Here is a 20177-nt window from a genome sequence, read left to right as displayed (position 1 = left end):
CTTTTTGCCACTTGTAGCTCAATATTTTTTTCTCTACAATTGTGATCATAGAAGGCATAGAGTGGTTTTTGAAGATTTGATGAGATTATGCATAAAGTACCCAAATAGCACCCAAACACTCCAAAATAACAGCCATTATTATCAACAGGAACTAATTCTTTATATCAGGTTTACTGATTCTTTAACTCTACAATTCAATTGCCCCCTAAAGTCTCTCTTCGAATTATAAAATTTTCATGGTATCACAAGAAAGACTGCTCAAGTGTGACAGAATGAGAAAATTATTTTTTTTTATTATAGTCACATAAAATAAAATCAATTACACCAAGTTGTCCAAATGCATTGGTAAATAAAGCCTCCAACTCTTACAAATTTTATACATATATTTATGCATTTATAAATACATACATATGTAAAAGATATATATTTTCTACTAAAATAAAGTGCCCAAATATTGATATATGGGGGCATAATAGGAAAAAAGAATCAAAATGTTTGATCAGTTGTAGACTGTACTTTCACAATACAAGAATCTGTTTTATACACATTTATTCAGGTACAATGAACTTTAATCACCTACTTTTTTCTGAATTCTCCTAAGTGAATTAACATCCAAAATATTAAAATAAGTCATGCAGTCAATTTAATGAGCCAGAAGCTAATTTTCCTGATTGTGCCTTGTACACAGCCCAGGCTTCCCAATAGGGCACTTAAGCTCCATTCTTAAATTTCTTGATTTTTGCACTATTGTCTTTCTGCTTAGGTGATAAGCAGAATGAGAATTGAGTCAGACATCTCTAATTTTAAATCCTCTATTAGCATTCAATAAAATTAGGGTTTGGTGAGAAGATTTCTAATGTTTTTATATCACCCTGGGCTTGATGAGAAAATGTCTAGCAGGATTTGAATTTTTGTTATAATTAAAGGCTTGCTTGACTTTAGCATGTAATGATAAATAGGTCATTGAGAGAACTACTCAAATTAAAATGAACTCTCTGTTACAGTGAAAAACCTTAGTGAGAACATGCCTGATCTTAAGAACAATATAAAAGGCTAAAGAAAAACTAGATGGTTTAAGATAATCCAGAAAAATCTTCACTTCAAATAGGAACTAACGTTCTATTTCCTGTTCTAATAAATCAGCTAGACTTCTTGTGTTTTTGCTTTATTTTCTGCCATCTTAGGCTTCTAAGATGATTATTTGTAGTTTCTGACAAGAAATTGAATCTTAAAATGCCTTTGAAAAGACTTCAACCTATTTAAGCAAGGTGAAGATGCATAAAAATAGCCTACTATGAACCCAGTCATTTCAGAATCTCTGGTGATTGACCACAAGTTCAATTACATTAGAGTGTATCTTATTCAGGCAGAAAAGGGAGAAGTTGTCAGCACTGAAATTGCATAAAACACCCTAAAACTTCCCAACATATAGGGGGCTGGCAACAGTGGGAAGCCCAGACATTTCTCAGAGTCAAAACAAGAAATGGAATATACTGGGTTTTTTGGGAAGGGAGGGGAGAAAAAAGGGCAAGAGGGTGTTTCCAATTACCCAATCCATCTTGGCAGGGTCTCTGCAAGAACAGAGTGGCTTAACTACTGATTTTGGTAAGCATCTTGTTAATGGCTTGCTTGACGTGCGTGGTGGAGCTGCGTCGCCTGGTCTTGCCCTGCACCATCCTCCGGCGGCGCACTTCTCGACACAACTCATAGAATATCTCTGTGATGTTCCCTTCTCCGGTGCAGGCAGAACACTCATAAAAAGCACAAGCCAATTCTGTGGCCAGCTTCTCTCCTTCTTCTGTGCTAACCTGTCTGGAGTGGTCCAAGTCAGCTTTGTTTCCAACCAAGACGAGAGTCACATTCTTGGGCTTTTTTATCTCATCTAGGATGTTCTTAAGTGGCACCACCTCCTCAAAACTTCCTCGGTCTGTAATGTCATAGACCAGGACAAAGCCTTCCCCCCATCGCATGTGCCCTTCCCTCTGAATGGTGTCTTCCTGCTGGCAAAGAAAAATGGCAGTCAGGAGACCAGGAAGTAATCACAATGTAAAGACACTGCTAATGCTAATAGTAGTCTCTTGATTACTATCATTTTATCCCATATCATTAAAATATCTTGGTAGTCTACATGTACAAACTTACTTTCACCATCAGTTTTGCATAGAGGCATTACTTACTCATATCAAGATATTTCAGGGAATTGAAAATGTTCTAACTTCATAGACTTTAACTTGATGCCTTTAATTTGTTCTTGCCACATCATGAAATCTGTACTTACAAGAACTATAAAGAAATGATAACCTTCATTGAATACAGTGCTTTTGAGGTTTTCATCCCATAGAGAATAAACAAACTGGTAACAGACAAGTAGATACTCCACCTTTTAGGTATCGAAATTAAAGTCAAAATCTTGCAAGATGTGTTTTGGTTTGTTTATTATTTCTTTGGTTTGTTTATTTTAATCTCCTCTCTCTTAGATTACAGACAATTAGCCCCCAGGGACAGGAAAAACAGTGACAAAGTTGAATAGACAGTCCAACTTTAAGTTAGGGTTTTGACTTTAAAATCTCAGTAATCCCCAAATGTTATGTAGTACCAATGACAGAAACTCCTTTGAAAAAGCATTGCCTTCACAGGTTCAAATGATGTCTGGAGGCACACACTTCCTGGCAGCCCTTGTCTTTAGAATCAGCACTCCATGAACATCAGAGAATAAGGAGGTGGTGATAAGACAGAAAAGTGTATAATTCATTTAAAGAACATTTCTTGGATTAGACACTTTGATTTGAGTCTTCTTTGTGTCATAGGTCACAAAGTACCATGTGAAATTTCAGCTTTCTGTCATTACTATGGTAACATATATCTGGGAACTAAACCTATCTACTAATCCTTGAGAAATCTAAGAACTGACTGATGTTTAAGCAAATATTACAGGTGAGAGTCCTAAAACATTGTGAAACAAACAAACAAACAAACAGATGTGGCCACATACATTTGGAATACAATATATACTAAATCTCTCTCTTAATGATTCACTTTACACATAAATATCAGAGGCTCTGAGAATTCTTTCAGTTAAGATACTTGTTTAGCTATATTTGATCATTCCAAAACATGTTCAAAACATATTTTGCTATGACACAAAATATAGTTGAGAGATTCTAACCTAGAAGATATGTGAATATTATAGTATTTTCAAAACTCTCCTGAAATACTAGACAGTACATATAGATGCATATAGGACCATTACAAATTTTTTTTTGAGTTGGGGTCGCACTCTGTCACCCAGGCTGGAGTGTAGTGGAGCAATCAGCTCACCATAGCCTTGACCTCATGGGTCAAGAGATCATTCCGTCTCAACTTCTTGAGTAGAGAGGATTAGAGGTGGAGGCTACCATGCCTGGTTAATTTTTTTGTAGAGATAAGGTCTTGCTATGTTGTCCAGGCTGGTCTTGAACTCCTGGACTCAAACAATCCTCTCACTTTGGCCTCCCAAAGTGCTGGGACTACAGGCCTCAGCCACTACACCCAACCCTAATATGTTAATGTATAAAACGACTAGATAATTAGAGAAAAACCTTTAGGCATTCAAAAGTTAGTTGAAAGAAAGTTCCTTAATTTTGTTCATACTATGTTTCATTTTTATTTGATCCAGAAAATAATTTGGTTGAACACCTTATTCACCTGACCAGCAGTATCTAGTATCTCCATGGAAACAACTTCATCATCGATGGTTGCTTGGTGTCGGTAGGTTGATTCTAAAGGAATTAGCAAATAAAGAAAGCAAAAAGGTAAATAAATGCAAGGTTTAATATGATTCTTAAAATTAGAAATTGAGCATAGGAGACGTATTTTTTATTTTATAGTGTAAAAGACTGTGTATTCTAAGGAAGAAAGGATAGATGTGCAAGAATTCAGAATCTTCATACTCATAGAGCTTTTGGAAACAAGTTCTAATATGGGAGCCATAGACTTTCAGAGTATAGAATAGGAAAGATCTCTTTACCTGTTTTCTCCTCTATCCTTTCCTCTTAAGACACTTTTTTTCTATGAGTCCAGCTCCTTGATGCTCTTTTCCTTTTAAAATGAGACCTCCACAGTCTAAAACGAGAGGGTGGTTCCCACAAAATGCAGTCTGCATCAATGCTCCTAGAAACCTAGTTTCTTGAAACCACTGTTTCTAACAAGATAACCTACAACCAGGAGCTACTTGTTTCCTTCTAAATCTCAACTCTGGAAATGTAACAGACATCAGAGGGAGGTGGATGGATCTTACCAAATGATGTAAAACGATAAGAAACCCTAGTAGCAGTAAAAAGGCAGTTGGATCCCAGTGTTTTGTGGTTGGTGAAAAACAGTAACCCAAAGTAAAAAAGGGCTGGGCATCACAGAGGGGAAATGGAACAATGCTGAGTTTTCTCTCTCATGTTGCCTCTCAAAGCAGACAAAATGGCAGCTGCATAGTACTAGCTGGAGGTTGGTGGACCAACACCAGCGTGGTCCCCAAGTCACATATGAGTTGGAAGTTAACAAGTGCAAGAAGACTGGGTGGCCCTGAGTATACCCTTGTTCACATAAAATGGAAAACAGAGGTCAAAAATAAATGTCAAGTGGTGTTGTTTTGTAGGAAAACTAGAACAATGAAATAATGAACCTACTGAGGTTCTGAGGTTCTGAATGACTAAGCTGAAAGAAGGTCAGGTTAAGGAACTCTGCCAGAGGTATCAGTAAGTGACAAGGAGAAAAGTGTAAAAGTAAAATTTAATAAGAGGTATGGATAATAGAACTAGAAATCTTATTATCCTTTATAAAATGAGCTATAAATGAGAGAATAAAATATATAGAGTGGTGGAAATATTTGAGGTTATAATGACTAAATTTCTCAAGATGAGAGACAATGAAAGAGTTAAGATAAAAAAGACTGCCAGGATATATGAGGGAAAAGTCCCATATCTAAACTCATTACAGTAAAATTTAAGGATATCAACGACAAAGAAAAATCTAAAGGGATTTAGAAAATAAAAACACATCACCTACAAAAAGACATGACTCAGATTGACACTGGATGTCTTAATGAATTCAAGCTGCCCATGGTGTAAAACAAAACAACAAAACTACATAAAAAGCAATCCGAATTAACCATTCTAGATGATTCCAGTATGTCAGGGTGAAGGTGGAAGAAAAGACCACAGACAGGTTTAAGTGAACTAACAAACTTGTCTTATTCCAGAAGATGATATAATAAAAAGAAAATCTAGAAAAAGTGAGCTAAGTATTCAACTCAATAAATTAGAAGAGGAGAAATACAATAAATTCAAGAAGATATAAGGAAAGAAACTAAAAACAAACATCATGAAAAAAACCAAACCAAACCATGATGCTTGAAAAGATACAAAAAAAAAAAAAAGAAGATGTAAAGATCTGAAAATACTGCTAACACATGAAGAGAGAAGATGCAATTAAGCAAAGTTTAGCAAAGAAAGAAGAAATTTCTGATTCTGCTGAAATAAAAAATAAATGATATTGCTAACTTTATAGCAACAACTTCAAACCTTTGTAAATTCTGAGAGAAAAATGCATAGATTGGTGCAACAAGAAATAGTGCACTTAACTAGACCAATAGACATTTAGTAAGTTTAAATATTAATTGTAGGTATCTCCCCACAATACAGAGCAACTGCACCAAAGTAGTTGTATAGACCATTTCTTTCAAATACTAAACAAGTTGTTCTGGAAAATAGAAAAAGTATAGCTACCTAATTTCTTTTGAGTAATTATGCTGACTCTAATTACAAGGAGTACAAAAGTAACAAGAACAAAACAAAAAAGAAAAAATTTGCTTATTTTATATTACATAGATTCAAAAATTTTAAATAAAAGATTATGCAGTTGATTCCAACAGTGTAATAAGTACATCATGGTCAAGTAGAGTTTATTCCAGGAATGCAAATAACGTTTAGTCTATCAATGATCCCTCATAAGTAGACCCTGAAAAATTATCATAATACTATAAGAAAGGGATTGCAGTAGTGGAAAACTGCCAGGAGAGAGGGAGCACACTTCATCAATAAGGGTACCTGATCTCAAAGCAGGTGAAGTGGGGACAAAAATGAGGCCCAAACTTTACTTGTACAATGACCATTTGCATACCTAACCCTGAATTGTACCCCACATTTTTAAAATAAAAATTTTAAAAAGTAAAAAAATAAAAAATAAATAAAGTCTATCAATGAAATTTGACACATTAATGAACTAAAGGGGGAAAACATGATTACTTCTATAAATGGTGAAAATATTTTTTCTATAGCTCACTATTTATGATTTTATAAAATGTTCAGAAAATTTTCAATGGGCAGTAGGATTGGTTCCATGTTTTTGCTATTGTGAATAGTGTGGCAATAAATGTGTGTGTAGGTGTCTATACAGAGATAGAGAACAGTCACAAAATCCCATCCATTTTCAGGGGGAGGGAACATAGACCCAACCTCACAATGGAATGAGAATTTTAAGAAATTGTAGACAAATTTTAAAATCACTACAAATGTACATAAAGTAGAGGAGAAGAATTTATAGTCTGTTTAGAATAACAGCTTTGATCAATTTAAAAATAGGCCCTTAAATTATGCAAAGTGAAACAAGCCATAGAAAGATACTGCATGATCTCACTTATAAGTGGAATCTTTTTTTAAAAAGGGTCAAATATACAGAGATAGAGAACACAAATATACAGAGAAAGATACAGGGAGGAAATGAGGAGATGTAGGTCGGAGGATACAAAATAGCAGATATGTAGGACAAACAATGCTAGAGACCTAATGTTCAGTATGTAGACTATACTTAATAAAATCGTATTGTATTAGAGATTTTGCTAAATAAGTAGATTTTAGCTGTTCTTGCCACAAAAAGGCAATCACTTGAGATGATAGACACATTTATTTGTTTCATCATAGCAGCCATTTTATTGTCTATATGTATCTCATAACATCAGTATGTAAACATCAAATATACACAATACAATTTACTTTAAAAAATAATTTTAAAAATTAAAAAAAGTTCAGAAACTAAGAATATAAGGAATTTCTTAGCATGATAAAGATTATATGTAAAAACCCCAGGGCATGCATAAAATAAATGGGGACATTTTAGATACATTGCCTTTAAACTCAAAAACAAAAGAAACATATGTTATACAAAAATATAACCTAACATGGATTGCAAACTATAGATAATACAATAAGACAGGAAAAAAATAAATAAATAAGAGATATAAGGATGGAAAATAAAGATCATCAAACTAATGGAATGTCAATACAGAATCAGTAACATTCTTCTATATCAACAAAAACCACCTGGGAAATATAAGAGAAAGAAAGAAACTACTCCCAATGTCAGTGAAATTAACAATATCTAGGAAGTAATAAAAAGTAATATTCTTTTTTTTTTTTTTTTTTTGAGTTGGAGTCTCACTGTCGCCCAGACTGGAGTGCAGTGGCCGCTCCCGGCCACCGCAGCCTTGACCTGCTGGGCTCCGGCGATCCTTCCACCTCAGCCTTCCGAGTAGCTGGAATTACAGGCATACGCTACCATGCCCGGCTGATTTTTTGATTTATTGTAGAGATGAGGTCTCGCTGCCCAGGCGGGTCTCAAACCCGCGGGCTCAGGCAATCCACTCACCTCAGCCTCCCAAAGGCGCAGGATTACAGTCTGAGCCACCGAGCCCGGCAAAAGAAATATTCTTAAGGAGAAAATTTTATAATTGTTTGAAAGAATATAAAAACTTGAAATAACAAGAAAATTTCCAAAAAGAATGGATAAGCAACATTTTAAAAAAGATGTTAGTTTTGCCTCAAATTAATCTAGAATTCAATGTAATTCAAATTACAAGTCCAGTCAGGTTTTTAGAGGACCTCAACAAACTTATCTGAAATTAAGTAACACCGTATAACACTACCCAAAACAATGCAGTATTAATATTATATTGGGCAAATTTACCAAGGCCTTAAAAATAGACTCATGTTTATATTGCAGCTTAGTATGTTATTGAGGTGGCATCACAAGCTACTTAGGGAAAGAATAAATTGTTCAACTGGGATAAGAATCAATAAGAGAGAATGGATCACTAAATGCAAGAAATAAAGTTAGGCCTTTAGGGCAAGGTCCCGAAACGGGCAGTAGGGGAGTAGCAAGTGAGGCAGAGAAGCTTTTTTATTTACAGCCCGTGGTGGCATTAGATTCTCAAAGGAACATGGACCCTATCGTGAACTCTACACGCAAAGGATCTAGGCTGTGCACTCCTTAAGAGAATCTAATGCCTGATGATCTAAGGTAGAGCTGAGGTGGTGATGCTAGTTCTGAGGAGTGACTGCAAATACAGTTTAGCATTAGATGTGAGGTTTGACTGCAAAGAGACCATAATAAATCAATTGCTTGCATACATATCAAAACCCTGTCAGTGAGTGGCAAGTCAGTTGATGTACTTCAGTTGTACAGCTGCAGCTGGTGGCAGGCTTTAAGTCAGAACTTGACACTTATTTTATCTGTGTAAGGCTGGCCCAAACGTTATCTAATTTACCACTTCTATCTGTGCCTCTTTTTTTTCTTAATGGTGAGTTGTATAATTAATTCATTGAATATTACAATGCAATAATAATAATAGAAATAAAGTGCACAATAAATGTTATGTGCTTGGATCATCCTGAAGCCATCTCCCTCCCCTCCTAGTCCATGGAAGAAAGACCACAGTTTTATGTTGCTTTATTGCAAATATAATCTTTCCAAAATACAGGCTGCACAAAACAGCTTAACTAGCCTTAAACCTAGCCTTCTACCTGCCACCAGCAGTTACAGTAATCATTGCCACAAGTATAGCACATTGCTCAAGTGTTTTTTTTGAAAAATAAAATTTTTTAATGAGATTATATTTAATATATTTTAGTAAGTGTGTTTTACATTATTATCATAATCTATATGATGGCATTGTGGGAGATAAATAGGAGATATATATGTATATATATATATTCTTTTTATATATGGTGATTCTCAGTTCTGGACTATTCCATTCCCCTACTCTTTTATATTAAATGGGAGATCATAATTTTGCATGATTTAAAGCTCTAAAATACCTTTAAAGCAACCACCTGTCTACAAGTGTTTTCTCTGTGATTCCTTTTTCCATCTTCAGTGCTCCAACTGGAGGAGAAGTGGTCCAGATGGCATTACACATGCTGGGGAGCCATGCCCTTTGGTTTCTCCCTCACTGTTCTTTAGTGTCCTTTTGCTGACTTCCCTTTTAAAGAGACTGGCATCAGCCTTGGAGCCTGAAAAACAGAGTTCTGGGCTCTATTCCATCTCTTTGCACCAAAAGTTGTCTGAGAGACAGGGACATTTTTCTCTGTTGTTTCCATGATAAATAGGATATGTATTTCAACCACAAAATGCCACAGTAGGGGGGGAAATGAAATATAATAAAAATTGCATGAAGTTGTGTGATTCCTTGGCTATTTGTTAACTGGAACAAAAAGGATAAAATGCAGGAAATGAGGGAATGTCTACCCCAGACACAGCAGCGGGTGGTAGTCGTGATTTCATATAAGCTGAATACTGGTTTCATGCCATTTTGAGCATTTTTTTCTTTAAGTTTCTTTCTCTCCTTAGGAACCCATTTTCTCTACATGTGAAACAGTGGAAGTATTGCTCATAAGGACAAAATGTTGTACATCTATGTGCTAGCTTTTCCAGAGTTGATTCTAAAAAACGCCCTAAGTACTTTTTGGAATTAAACTCTACTATTTATTTTAAAACACAAAAGAAAATGTGTATGACTTTGGTTAGTGAATATACTTTTGATTTTGTTCATACTAATGAAAAATGATCATTTGAGTTTTTACTTTTTGAAAGAAAGGGAGATGACTGTTTAGGAAATACTTTCAAATGAACCAAAATATTGTATACTGTAAGACAAATATGAATTTCAAAATGGAATTAGGCATATTAAAAATCATATTTGCATTTCACGGTATATGAGATATGTATAATTTAGAACCTGCATTCACTAACATTTTAATAAATAGAAGCATATTTTGTATACTCTAAGATGAGTTGATACTCAAAAAGACGTTTTATATAGTTAATCCTTTTACTAGTTTAGATTTATTTGCAATTTTCAACACATTAGTATGGAGACTTGGCAAATATAGCAACAACAGCAGTTAGTAATACTGATTTATGCTGGAATGGAAATTGTACTCACTTGAGTTCTATTACTGGTCTAACCACAAACTAGCCATGTAATCCTGGATACATTTACTTCTTTGGACTTGTGTCTTCATTTGTCAAATGACAATCTCCAAGTTCTTTGCAGTGCCAATATTAAATAGTTCTAGGAATTGGCTAAGTACTTCTGCTTTAGTATTCAATGGAGAGAAGTTGTCTTGACAGTGTCTCTCTGTTTGTATGAGACTTTCCAGGCAAAGGGAGTAGAGTAAGGCAGGGAAGATGAACCAATCACATAATCATAGTGTCAGTGGGTGTAATGTCTACTGACTTCTGCCCTCACTCTTGTCTGAGCCTTTATGAAGCAGATTGAAACACTGTGCATGGTGCCCCTGATGTACCAGTAGTAATAGTGAAAGGTGCTGAAGTGTATTTTCTCGTTTCCTCTCCACTTGTCTCCAACACACACACACACACACACACACACACACACACACACACACACGTGTGTGTGTGTGTGCAAGAGCACTCATAGGCATAAACACACATGCACACACAATGGCACACCTCAACCTTTGTCTGTATTCTCTGCTGCTAGACTCTAGGAGGCAAGTTTCTGCTCTTGGTTGGGATCTGATCAGAATGTGGATGCTGTTGTTCTACAACCAGAACATGGCTGCCACCACCATCACAGGGTTTTCCTGGTTCGATGATCCAAGTCCTCAATCTTATTGGCTTCAGTTGTGGTTTTCAAAAGTGGTTGAGAGACCAGGGCTGGCTGCCCAAAAAGATTTTGCTGATCCACAGAGAAATTGGAAAAATTTAAACAAAACTAAAATTGTACAATGTAAAGAATTGAATGTTTTTCTTAGATTATATCATCGAAAACACTTGTATATAAAACTAGTTCCTTCTTTTATGATTGTAGGGTTATTCCCCTTCACCTTCTACCCTTTTCTTGCATTCCTAATCACACTCTTGCATTAGTCTCTCTCCATAAAAAACAAAAGCAAACAAACAACAGCAAAAACAAAACAAAACAAGCAAAACAAACAAGCAAACAAGAACTCTGGAAGTGAAATCTAGAAGTTTAGGAATCTTTTGCTCCTCTAGTAGCAGGCATTTTCTTCATAGAATTATTTCAAAGCAGTCAATATTCAAATATCGGTATTGTGAAAAATAATAGTCTTGTTCATTGTCCTTAGCATCTCATGGAACAACAGTTCCGTGACAGGTTGAAAAAAACTGCCCCATGCTTTTGATGGAGGCGCTGAATTCAGAATTCAAGACTGCTTTTTGCAAATATACCACCTTGTTTTTTGATGTAGCTATTTCTTTAGGTGGTGGTTTTGGAACTTAAAGTAGCCATGTATTTAACAAAGGATCCGTTCTTCTCTAAGGTCGTGTGAAGTTAAACCCAGATAAGGTGAATGTCTTTTGAATTAAATGGATTGAGAGCTCTAGGCTAGAACATTAATGATCTCTTGCACATGCACACACACTCACACACACACACAGAGCCTCCAGCCTGAGGGAATTAATGAAGCCCTCACGTGAGAGTGAGTCATGTATCCTTTACTCCTGCAGTCTGATGAAAACCCTTGTTGCTTAGCAGCCGGGATCCTCTTTGAGCAGTACAGTACAAGGTCACTCAGTAAAGTTTCATTATTCTTAGTGAAGGAAGTCTGCACTACAGATGACTGATGCAGGCAGATTTCTATAAATAGCAGTTGTTTTTCAGAATGATAAAACGAAAGGAAAATGGCTCAACAAAGACTAATGAAAAATAATAACATTACTGGAATACATTCAGAGTGAGTTCAGAATTTTATGAGATGATTTTTCATAAGCTTCATCTTTCGTTGAGATTTATGGGTATAACAGTAAATAAAATTCGTATTTTTCTTAAAAACTCCCACAAATTATTAAGATTCTCAGATAATCACTGTAAAGCTTATATAAATAATAAAAATATAAGAGAAGAATACGTATTTAATAGGTGGGAGAAGCAATAAATAATACTTTTTAAAAATCATATGCATCTTTAGATCCAATTATATCATCTTAAAATTATAATGTGACTATAATTTAAAAACATGTTGAAAAATTTTAATGTAAAAAATCTAATATATTTAAAAGAGAAAACAAATAATAAAATAGTAGAGAAAATATCATAAAGATATGAATCTTCTCAAAGTAATTTATAGTTCTAGTGTAATTCCAATCAAAATAGTGTCATATTATGACAGAGTTTCTAAAATTAACCTGGAAGAATAAACTGAAAATAGTAACCAAGATAATTTTGTAAAAAAGGAATGAGTGACAACTTCCTGTACTTAGAATCAAAATGTTCTATAGAGCATCTGATTATCAAAAAATGTGCTATTAGTGTTGTGAAAAACAAATCTAGAACTGTGTTCTGACGTAAATGATTTAACATGTGAAAAAAATAGCATTGGAAGTAGTAGGGAAAAGTGGAGACTTTTTAATAAATAATAGTAGGAAAATTGGACAAAATATATGGACAAAAATGTTGAGTCTTGGCCTTGTCCTTCTCACTGAAATACATATAAGATCGACCAAAAAGTCAAATATTAAATAAGTAAACTCTGAGGTCACTCTTTATTTTCTCACCTGTTCAGTTTTCCTTCATAGCACTTCACACTATCTGACATATATTTGTTTATTTATTGACTCTTCTCTCATTCCTAGACTGTATGCTCAGAAAAAGCACAGGCTTTCTCTATCTGCCTACTGATGTATCCTCAGCATCTACAACAGTCTGACACATAGGAGGCATTTAATAAATATTTGTGAAATGAATGAATAAAAACAATGAAAGAAGACTTGCTCCCCTTTGAACTGAACATATGTAACCTTGGAGTGATTAAAAACAAAACAAACCAAACTTCAAAAAAAGAAAAAATCCAGGAAGAATCTTTGTCTACATTATTATTACTTTCAAGATCCACAGACATCAAATCCTGCTTCTTCTTTTGTTGTTGTTGTTTTTTTTAAACAGGCTTTGATCAGAGTTATTAGAGATAAGAGGTAGGGTAAATATAGCTTATTTTTACACTTTCCTAAAATCAGTATTTGGAAATTTGATTTTACTGTTAACACTCTTCACAGCATGCCATTCTATTATCCTACACCAAATTTGCAATGTCCATTTCATCCACTTTCTTCCATTAGAATGCTGCTATATTTTTCTGATGTGAACCCATCATATTATACCTACTTTCTTCTAATTTCATGTTTGACCCAATTTCTTCATCTATGCATTGAAATGCTGAGTTCTAAGCACCGACAACACAAAATACACATGTAGCTGCTTAATGGGCTTCTTTGCTTGCTGTGATAAAGCACTTTCAAAAGACCTGCAAAAGGGCTTAAAAATGTTGCAACAGAAAATATCATTCTTTCTTTGGGTCATAAACTTTGATTGATGAGGAGGAGGAAATAAAATTTGACCTACCGAGGGTGGGATCATATTCCCAGATGAACCGTTTGGTCAGAAATCTCACTACCAGGGCTGTGGAAGAAAAGAGCAACATTTTAAATGAATGTGTTAATTTGTTTAGAGTTCTTATCCTTTTAAGGAGAGAGAAATGGTGCATAAAACCTTATATGTGCTTTATATTTCTCTAGTACATAAACCCAAGGGATTTACTTATGTTTATTCAAATATGTTTCCAGTTTTATATTATGGCCTAAAAACTGTAGTAAGATTTTAATGGGTTTACTGTACATTAATCAACAGTTTAGATTTGTTCTTTTAGTCACAGAGTTAAAACAAACACATAAACAAAAAGCACCACAATGGGAAAATGCTCACATATAAAACTTACAGCAAAATGATCAGATACAAAGCTTCACATTATGGGTGTCTAAAGTTTGAATATTGATAAGTATTGACAAAAGGGAGCTAGACTGTGAGAATTTTTACTGTAATGAAAGATCAATAGCAGGCAATTTGCATTATAAAAAAGTAAGAATTCATAATTAGGGATTTTATTAGGGATTCATTAAAGTTTACCAAAAGTAACACAGGGTCAGGTTCTAGAACTGTACTAAGCACTTTGCTTGTGTGACCTCCTTGATCCTCACTTCATCCCTGTGAGATAGCTACTATGACTGTTCCCATTTTTCATATGAGGAAACAGAGGTTCTAAGAGATTAACTAATTTAACTGAGCTCATCTAGCTAGTCAATGGCCTAGTAAGGATTTGAATCCAAAAAGTCTGTAACTTATCCAATGTATCCATTGTACCAAACTAAGTTTAAATCCCAGGCCATCTGGGTAATATTTAATTGGAAGATGGGTTGGAGAAAGAGAAGTATTGAAATACGTGGACTCTGTTGTCCTTAAAAATTGATAGGACATGTGCTGAACACTTTCTGACATGTGTGTAATAGTTGCAAACGGTGGTTTTTAAAACTTTTTTTGTACTTAATGATGGATGGACTTTCTTGTCATAAGTAGAAAACTTCATAGCTTTCATAAGCCATGTAGTTCACATACCATAATGAGATAAATAGTAGGATGATGAGGTTAATATAGGTTAATTAATATAGGTCAGGCCTGCTATAGTTTGTTTTCTTTAATCCAGAAATAGCATTAAGATAATTGAATTTGTGCTATAGTACTTATTTTTTACTTCAGGTTTATTAAAACAAATAAAACCTTGCAAATACAGTTAAAGACTTTTTTGACAACAAAAGGGGAGCTTTCTTTTCTGAACGCAATCTGCAGATTGGGAAGGCATAGCCTTCACAACAAGTGAAAGTGTGCTCAAAGAAGACTATAAACGTAATTAAATACATCAACAGATGTAACAACAAAACCCACAGATTATATCATTAGACGTGGAAAAAGTTTTCGATAAAATCCAGCACCCCTTCTTGATAAAAATCCTTGAATATCTAGGCATAGATGGAACATAACTCAAAATAGTAAGAGCCATCTACGAGAAACCCACAGCCAACATATTGCTAAACAGACAGAAATTGGAATCATTTCCCCTGAAGACCAGAACAAGACAAGGCTGCCCACTCTCACCCCTTCTGTTCAACATAGTTTTGGAAATCCTAGCTAGAGCAATCAGACAAGAGAATCTTTTTAGTAAGAAACTTGAGGGGGTGTTACAGACACTTTAAAATAAAAGCAGTGGATCATTTTCCTGGGGGAAAAAAGTGCATACACACATTGTGGCATATAATTTCAGCAGACTCACAAGCCCTTTGAAGACCCTCGATGGTCTCAGTGGGATCCCACTGACCTCAACGAAAGCATCATTTTTAATTGTATTTTATCATATGTTATATATCAGTGTATTTTTATTTTTACTAAAATGCTCCGAATGCAGTAGCCAAAAGATACTCCTTGAAAAAATAAAACTAGTTAGTTGAAGGTCACTGTCAGTCTTTGTCTACTGTCACTTTTAGGATCAATAGGGGTATATACCTCCTACCATAAATCTTATATGAGAGATCACAGTGCAAACCGCACTGAGGACTTTGCAAAACGAAGTGCAACGTGGCTTCACGACTGGTGGCTAGAGACTGAAAGTAGCAATGTTCTTTCTAATTACAGAGTGTGAGGCTGAATTCGAGCCAAAATATTTTCAATGCCTAAAGTAGCAAGGCCATTGACCCTGTAATACTTCCCACAGTGAGCGTGCTTGTGGTTTTATCTACAATCTTAAGTCTGTCACTGTTCACTCTCTTGAGAATGAGACTTTGCTTTTTGCATGTAGGAAGTAGTAAGCACAAGACAGATACTTTTTTCTTTTTAAAAATCAACAGTGTTAGTAAATATAACTGCTAGCAGGATTTTAAAAGTTTTGTCTTTTGTTAGAATGTGTTTTTAACTCTAAAGGCCACAACCTGGAAAAATTAATTATTTACCATCCTCAAGGAATGAGTCATTAAAATTAACTAATTTTTTTACATAACTGAGATTTGAAGTTCTCCAATTCCAAAACCATTTTAACTTTAATCATTTCTCAGAATCTTTTAAAAATGTATTAGATATTCCATTGCCTTTCAAAACCAAGTATACTGAACATAATTGCATCATTTTAAATGCCTGGATCTTGGTTAAGAAATTTGATTAAGTGGCCTGTGCAGTTACACAGTGATATTTTTTAAAGCTGTAGAGTGGATGATACAAAACAATTCTAGAATGCTAGAATTTTGAATATATGTATATATTCAACACAATAACTTATATATACACACATTATACATTCTATACATTATAAATTTTCATAATGTGTATAAATTTTATACACATTACAAATTATAAACATGTATATATATACATATGTACACATATAATTTTCATTCTCCTTCACATTCCATAACTGCCTCCTTTTGCGGTGGTCACTAAAACTTCCTTTAATAACCCACCTGTACCTCTACTTTGTTACATTAATTATGCCATTATGCCAAACCATGCTGACAGTAAAGGACAGTTTACAAGGAGCACAGGGAATATTTGTTCTACTATCTTACCGCAGCAGAAGGTAGGCAATTGGAAAAAAATTTGAACCAAGTACATATTCAATGTAAATCACAAATTCTCCAGTTTTACTCTTTTCTCATGTCATATGGAAGGTCACCTAGAATAATTATTGTCTTAACATGTATATCTATAATTTCCCTACTAAACTATTTTCTGAGATATAATCAAGATGATCTCTGTTTGAGACAATTCAACTAAACTCTAAATTAATATCTTGTGTGTATTCTATAGATTTTTATACTAACACACATAAAAGATTGGCTTTCATGAAAAAAATATGCCTACAAACTTGTTAGAATTTTGTTTCACATAGGAGTAAATTACCTCTGGGGTGAAGTCCTAAGGAACTCTTTATATAATACAAATGTCATTCTGGTGCATCTTTGAGACATATTTGTTGTTGACAAGTTGTTCCTGCTGAGTTCTGGGTTGCTGGAGTTGGCCTTTTTAGAGGGCCAACCACATAAAATAATCTCCTTCCAGTAAGTGACTTAATCCATGTAATCAATCCAAACATTCTGATGCTCTTTATTAAGAAGCACACATCAGCAGTTATTTTCACAATAGAATCACACATTTAGAGAAAAATTAATTTATTTTAAATCTTTGAAAAAATCAAAAAACACTTTGAAAAATTGACATGTAGATATGCATTCTTAAAAGATGTGTTTTCATGTGTCTCATAGATTATTCATGGAAAAGACAAATGCATCTTGCATATTTTTAAGTTTCCAATAAAATTTTAATTTATCATCACTAGTCTAAATAATGTAAGTAATGGTTTTACGTTTGTGGAAGTGTTATCTCTTAAAGATTCTATTACCATTAAAACATGTCTGAGTGTGTTTAGCTGACATTTGTCATTTACTGATGTAATTATCAAACTTGTTATTTAGCTATAAATTTTATTACAACTTTATTATGAAATATTATTTTTTAATGTGGCATATTCCACCACTTAGTACATGGTTTCACCTGTGAACACAATAATTGCTTCCACACTTGTGGACTTGCTTCTACTGCACCTCCACAATACCCTTAGACCACTCTCTACACAGCACTCAATGATTCCTTTAAAACATAAACCATCCCACGTCACATCTTTGCCCCACATTCCCCCTGAACTTATTTCATTGACCAAAAATTTATTAGACAGTGTTTAGTCTGTGCCAGATTCTGCCCTAGGTGTCCAGAATAATCCAGTGAACAATTCAAAGATCCCTAGCCTTGTGGAGCTTATCTTCTATAAGAAGGAGATAGATTAAAGCTGAAAATAATAATTTATATAGTATGTTAGAGGTAATAAGTACCATGCAACAAAAGAAACAGAAAGGGTTAAGGGGGATTCAGCATTGAGAGATAAATGCGTAAGAGTCGTTATTCAAGACAGGGTGATCATGGTAATCCTCTTTGAGGAGCTGGCATTTGTAATAAATAAAGGAAGATGTCTGGGGGAATGGTATTCCAGGAACAGCCAGTGTAAAGTCCTTGAGGCAGAAATGCTTGCTTGGTATGCTCAAAGAATATTACTCAGGCCAGTGTGGCTAATGCAGAATGAACAATGATGAGAGCAATTGGAGATGAGATCATTTCCTGCCATTGTCCCAGTCATGCACTCCTCAAATACACCACTCCACTATTATTATACTACAACTACTGTTACTACTAATACTACCATCACTACTACTAACACTACTACTAGTAAAAACAACTGAAACGCTTATATGTTTCTTTATCATTATTACTATTATATATCATTATTACTATTATTACTATTATTTTGTTTGACTCCTTCTTTAGAATGCACAGTCCATGAGGGCATGGAATTTGTTTCATTCATCAGCTTTCTAGTGTCTAGAACAGTGTCTGGCACATGGTAGACTAAACAAGACTTGTTGAATAAGTGAAAAAGATGTATCATTCTACGTCATAGTTTGCTTTAACAGTTAAATCATCACCAGGCACAGAGAAAATAAGCAGAAAAATCAACCCAAGAGAACTCACAACAAAGCCATGTCATCTTTCTGTAACTTTTTTTCTTAAGAAGTTATATAAACATATATTCTGAAATGCCTTATAATGGCAATTTTTCATTATCTTCATACAAATTGTATGTCTATAATTTTAAAAAATGGTTTCCATAAAAATTGACCTGATTTTCTTTTGAATCAATGCTCTCTCTGTCTCAAATATCCTGAGCAGCGTTTTTCTTTTGAAGTAGAATGGTGGGATAATCTTTACTTCCACCAGGAGTCTGATTTAAAGCCTTGTTCCTCCAGAAATTTTATGGTTTGACGTATTTGATTACGTATTTGATTGAGAGACTCCATTGAGTCTCTCCATTCTGAAATATTTTATTTTCTTCTCATTGCCTTGGCAACTCATACCTTTCCACTAAGCAAGCCAAACATGTCCAATGGTTAAATTAAGGAAGAATATTTTCCTCCCTTTGCCTAATTCGTAACCTGTTGCCGAATTCTTCATCATATGTGGTTCAGTACTAGTTCTACTGGCAATGAATTTTATGACTATTAATGAAAGCTGGTTTCTAACAAAGTGGAAAATTATGAAGATAGAGTTAAATTCAAGGAAACATTTTTTAAAAGTCACAATGTAATAATTCAATGGGACGACATTCCATTCATAATTGAGAGCTAAAAGGCAAAATTTCTACATTAAAATCATCGCGTTAGTTCTAAAAATTAACAAATCTGGGCTGGTTACTCAAAATAATTCTTGATGTCATTATCAAGAAGAGGCAGGCATCAAAAGTGCCACCTTTAATGGTCAGAATAAGATTTTAAAATAAAAATTAGTCAGACACGATCTGTACAATAAACCAACTTTTAACAAGAAATGAACTCTTCAAGGTAAATAAAAACTAACACTCATGCTATTCTTATAATTTGAAAAAATGTAAGAGATACTCAAGAGAGATACAGATAGAATCTCAAATATTATTTTTCAGGCTCAAACTCTAAAAGTAAGTCTTATGTCATTACTTTTCCTTATACAATTCATGAAATAACCTGATTATCAATGTATACAGTGCAATTGTTTTCTAAGATACTTAGGCATTTTTAGATGCCTAAACATTTGTAATTGTTGTTCTTCTATAAAGGTTTTTAGGTATATAGCTATTGCTACATAACAAATCCATCCTCAAAACTCTAGAATACAACAATAAGCATGTACTATGGGGCAGATGAAAAATTCTCATGCATTTATGACACTGTGGTGAGTTAATTCTATTGGAAAAATTCAGCTAAAAGTGTTTAAAATGGGCTGAGCGCAGTGGCTCATGCCTATAATCCCAGCACTTTGGAAGGCTGAGGCAGGATGATCACTTGAGACCGGGGGTAAGAGCTCCATCTTAAAAAAAAAAAAAAAAAATTTAAGTGTTTAAAGTGGCCAGCTCAGATTTTTCACACTAGGG

General features: G+C 34.4%; 1 protein-coding gene across 4 annotated transcripts in view; it reads right to left on the bottom strand.

The window, feature by feature from the left end:
- Positions 1-263: 263 nt before the first annotated feature.
- Positions 264-20177, bottom strand: part of RERG (RAS like estrogen regulated growth inhibitor) — a 124162-nt gene continuing 104248 nt past the window's right edge. For 2 of the 4 annotated variants that reach the window (XM_008056117.1, XM_021711384.1), the window contains 3 exons: positions 13691-13747; positions 3685-3758; positions 264-1997 (listed from right to left, as the gene is read on the bottom strand). In XM_008056117.1, the coding sequence (XP_008054308.1) occupies positions 1590-1997; positions 3685-3758; positions 13691-13747 (539 nt within the window). In that variant the 3' untranslated portion in view covers positions 264-1589. Of the gene's footprint in view, positions 2001-3675; positions 3759-13690; positions 13748-20177 lie in introns of all 4 variants that reach the window. The other 2 variants (XM_008056107.1, XM_008056108.1) reach the window with 2 other exon arrangements.

The sequence above is a fragment of the Carlito syrichta genome, unplaced genomic scaffold, assembly GCF_000164805.1.
Source record: "Carlito syrichta isolate Samal-C Ts95f unplaced genomic scaffold, Tarsius_syrichta-2.0.1 Scaffold83018, whole genome shotgun sequence".
NCBI classification, from domain to species: domain Eukaryota; kingdom Metazoa; phylum Chordata; class Mammalia; order Primates; family Tarsiidae; genus Carlito; species Carlito syrichta.
The sequence above is the reverse complement of the archived record's forward strand: the minus strand, read 5'-3'. Positions and strand labels throughout refer to the sequence as shown.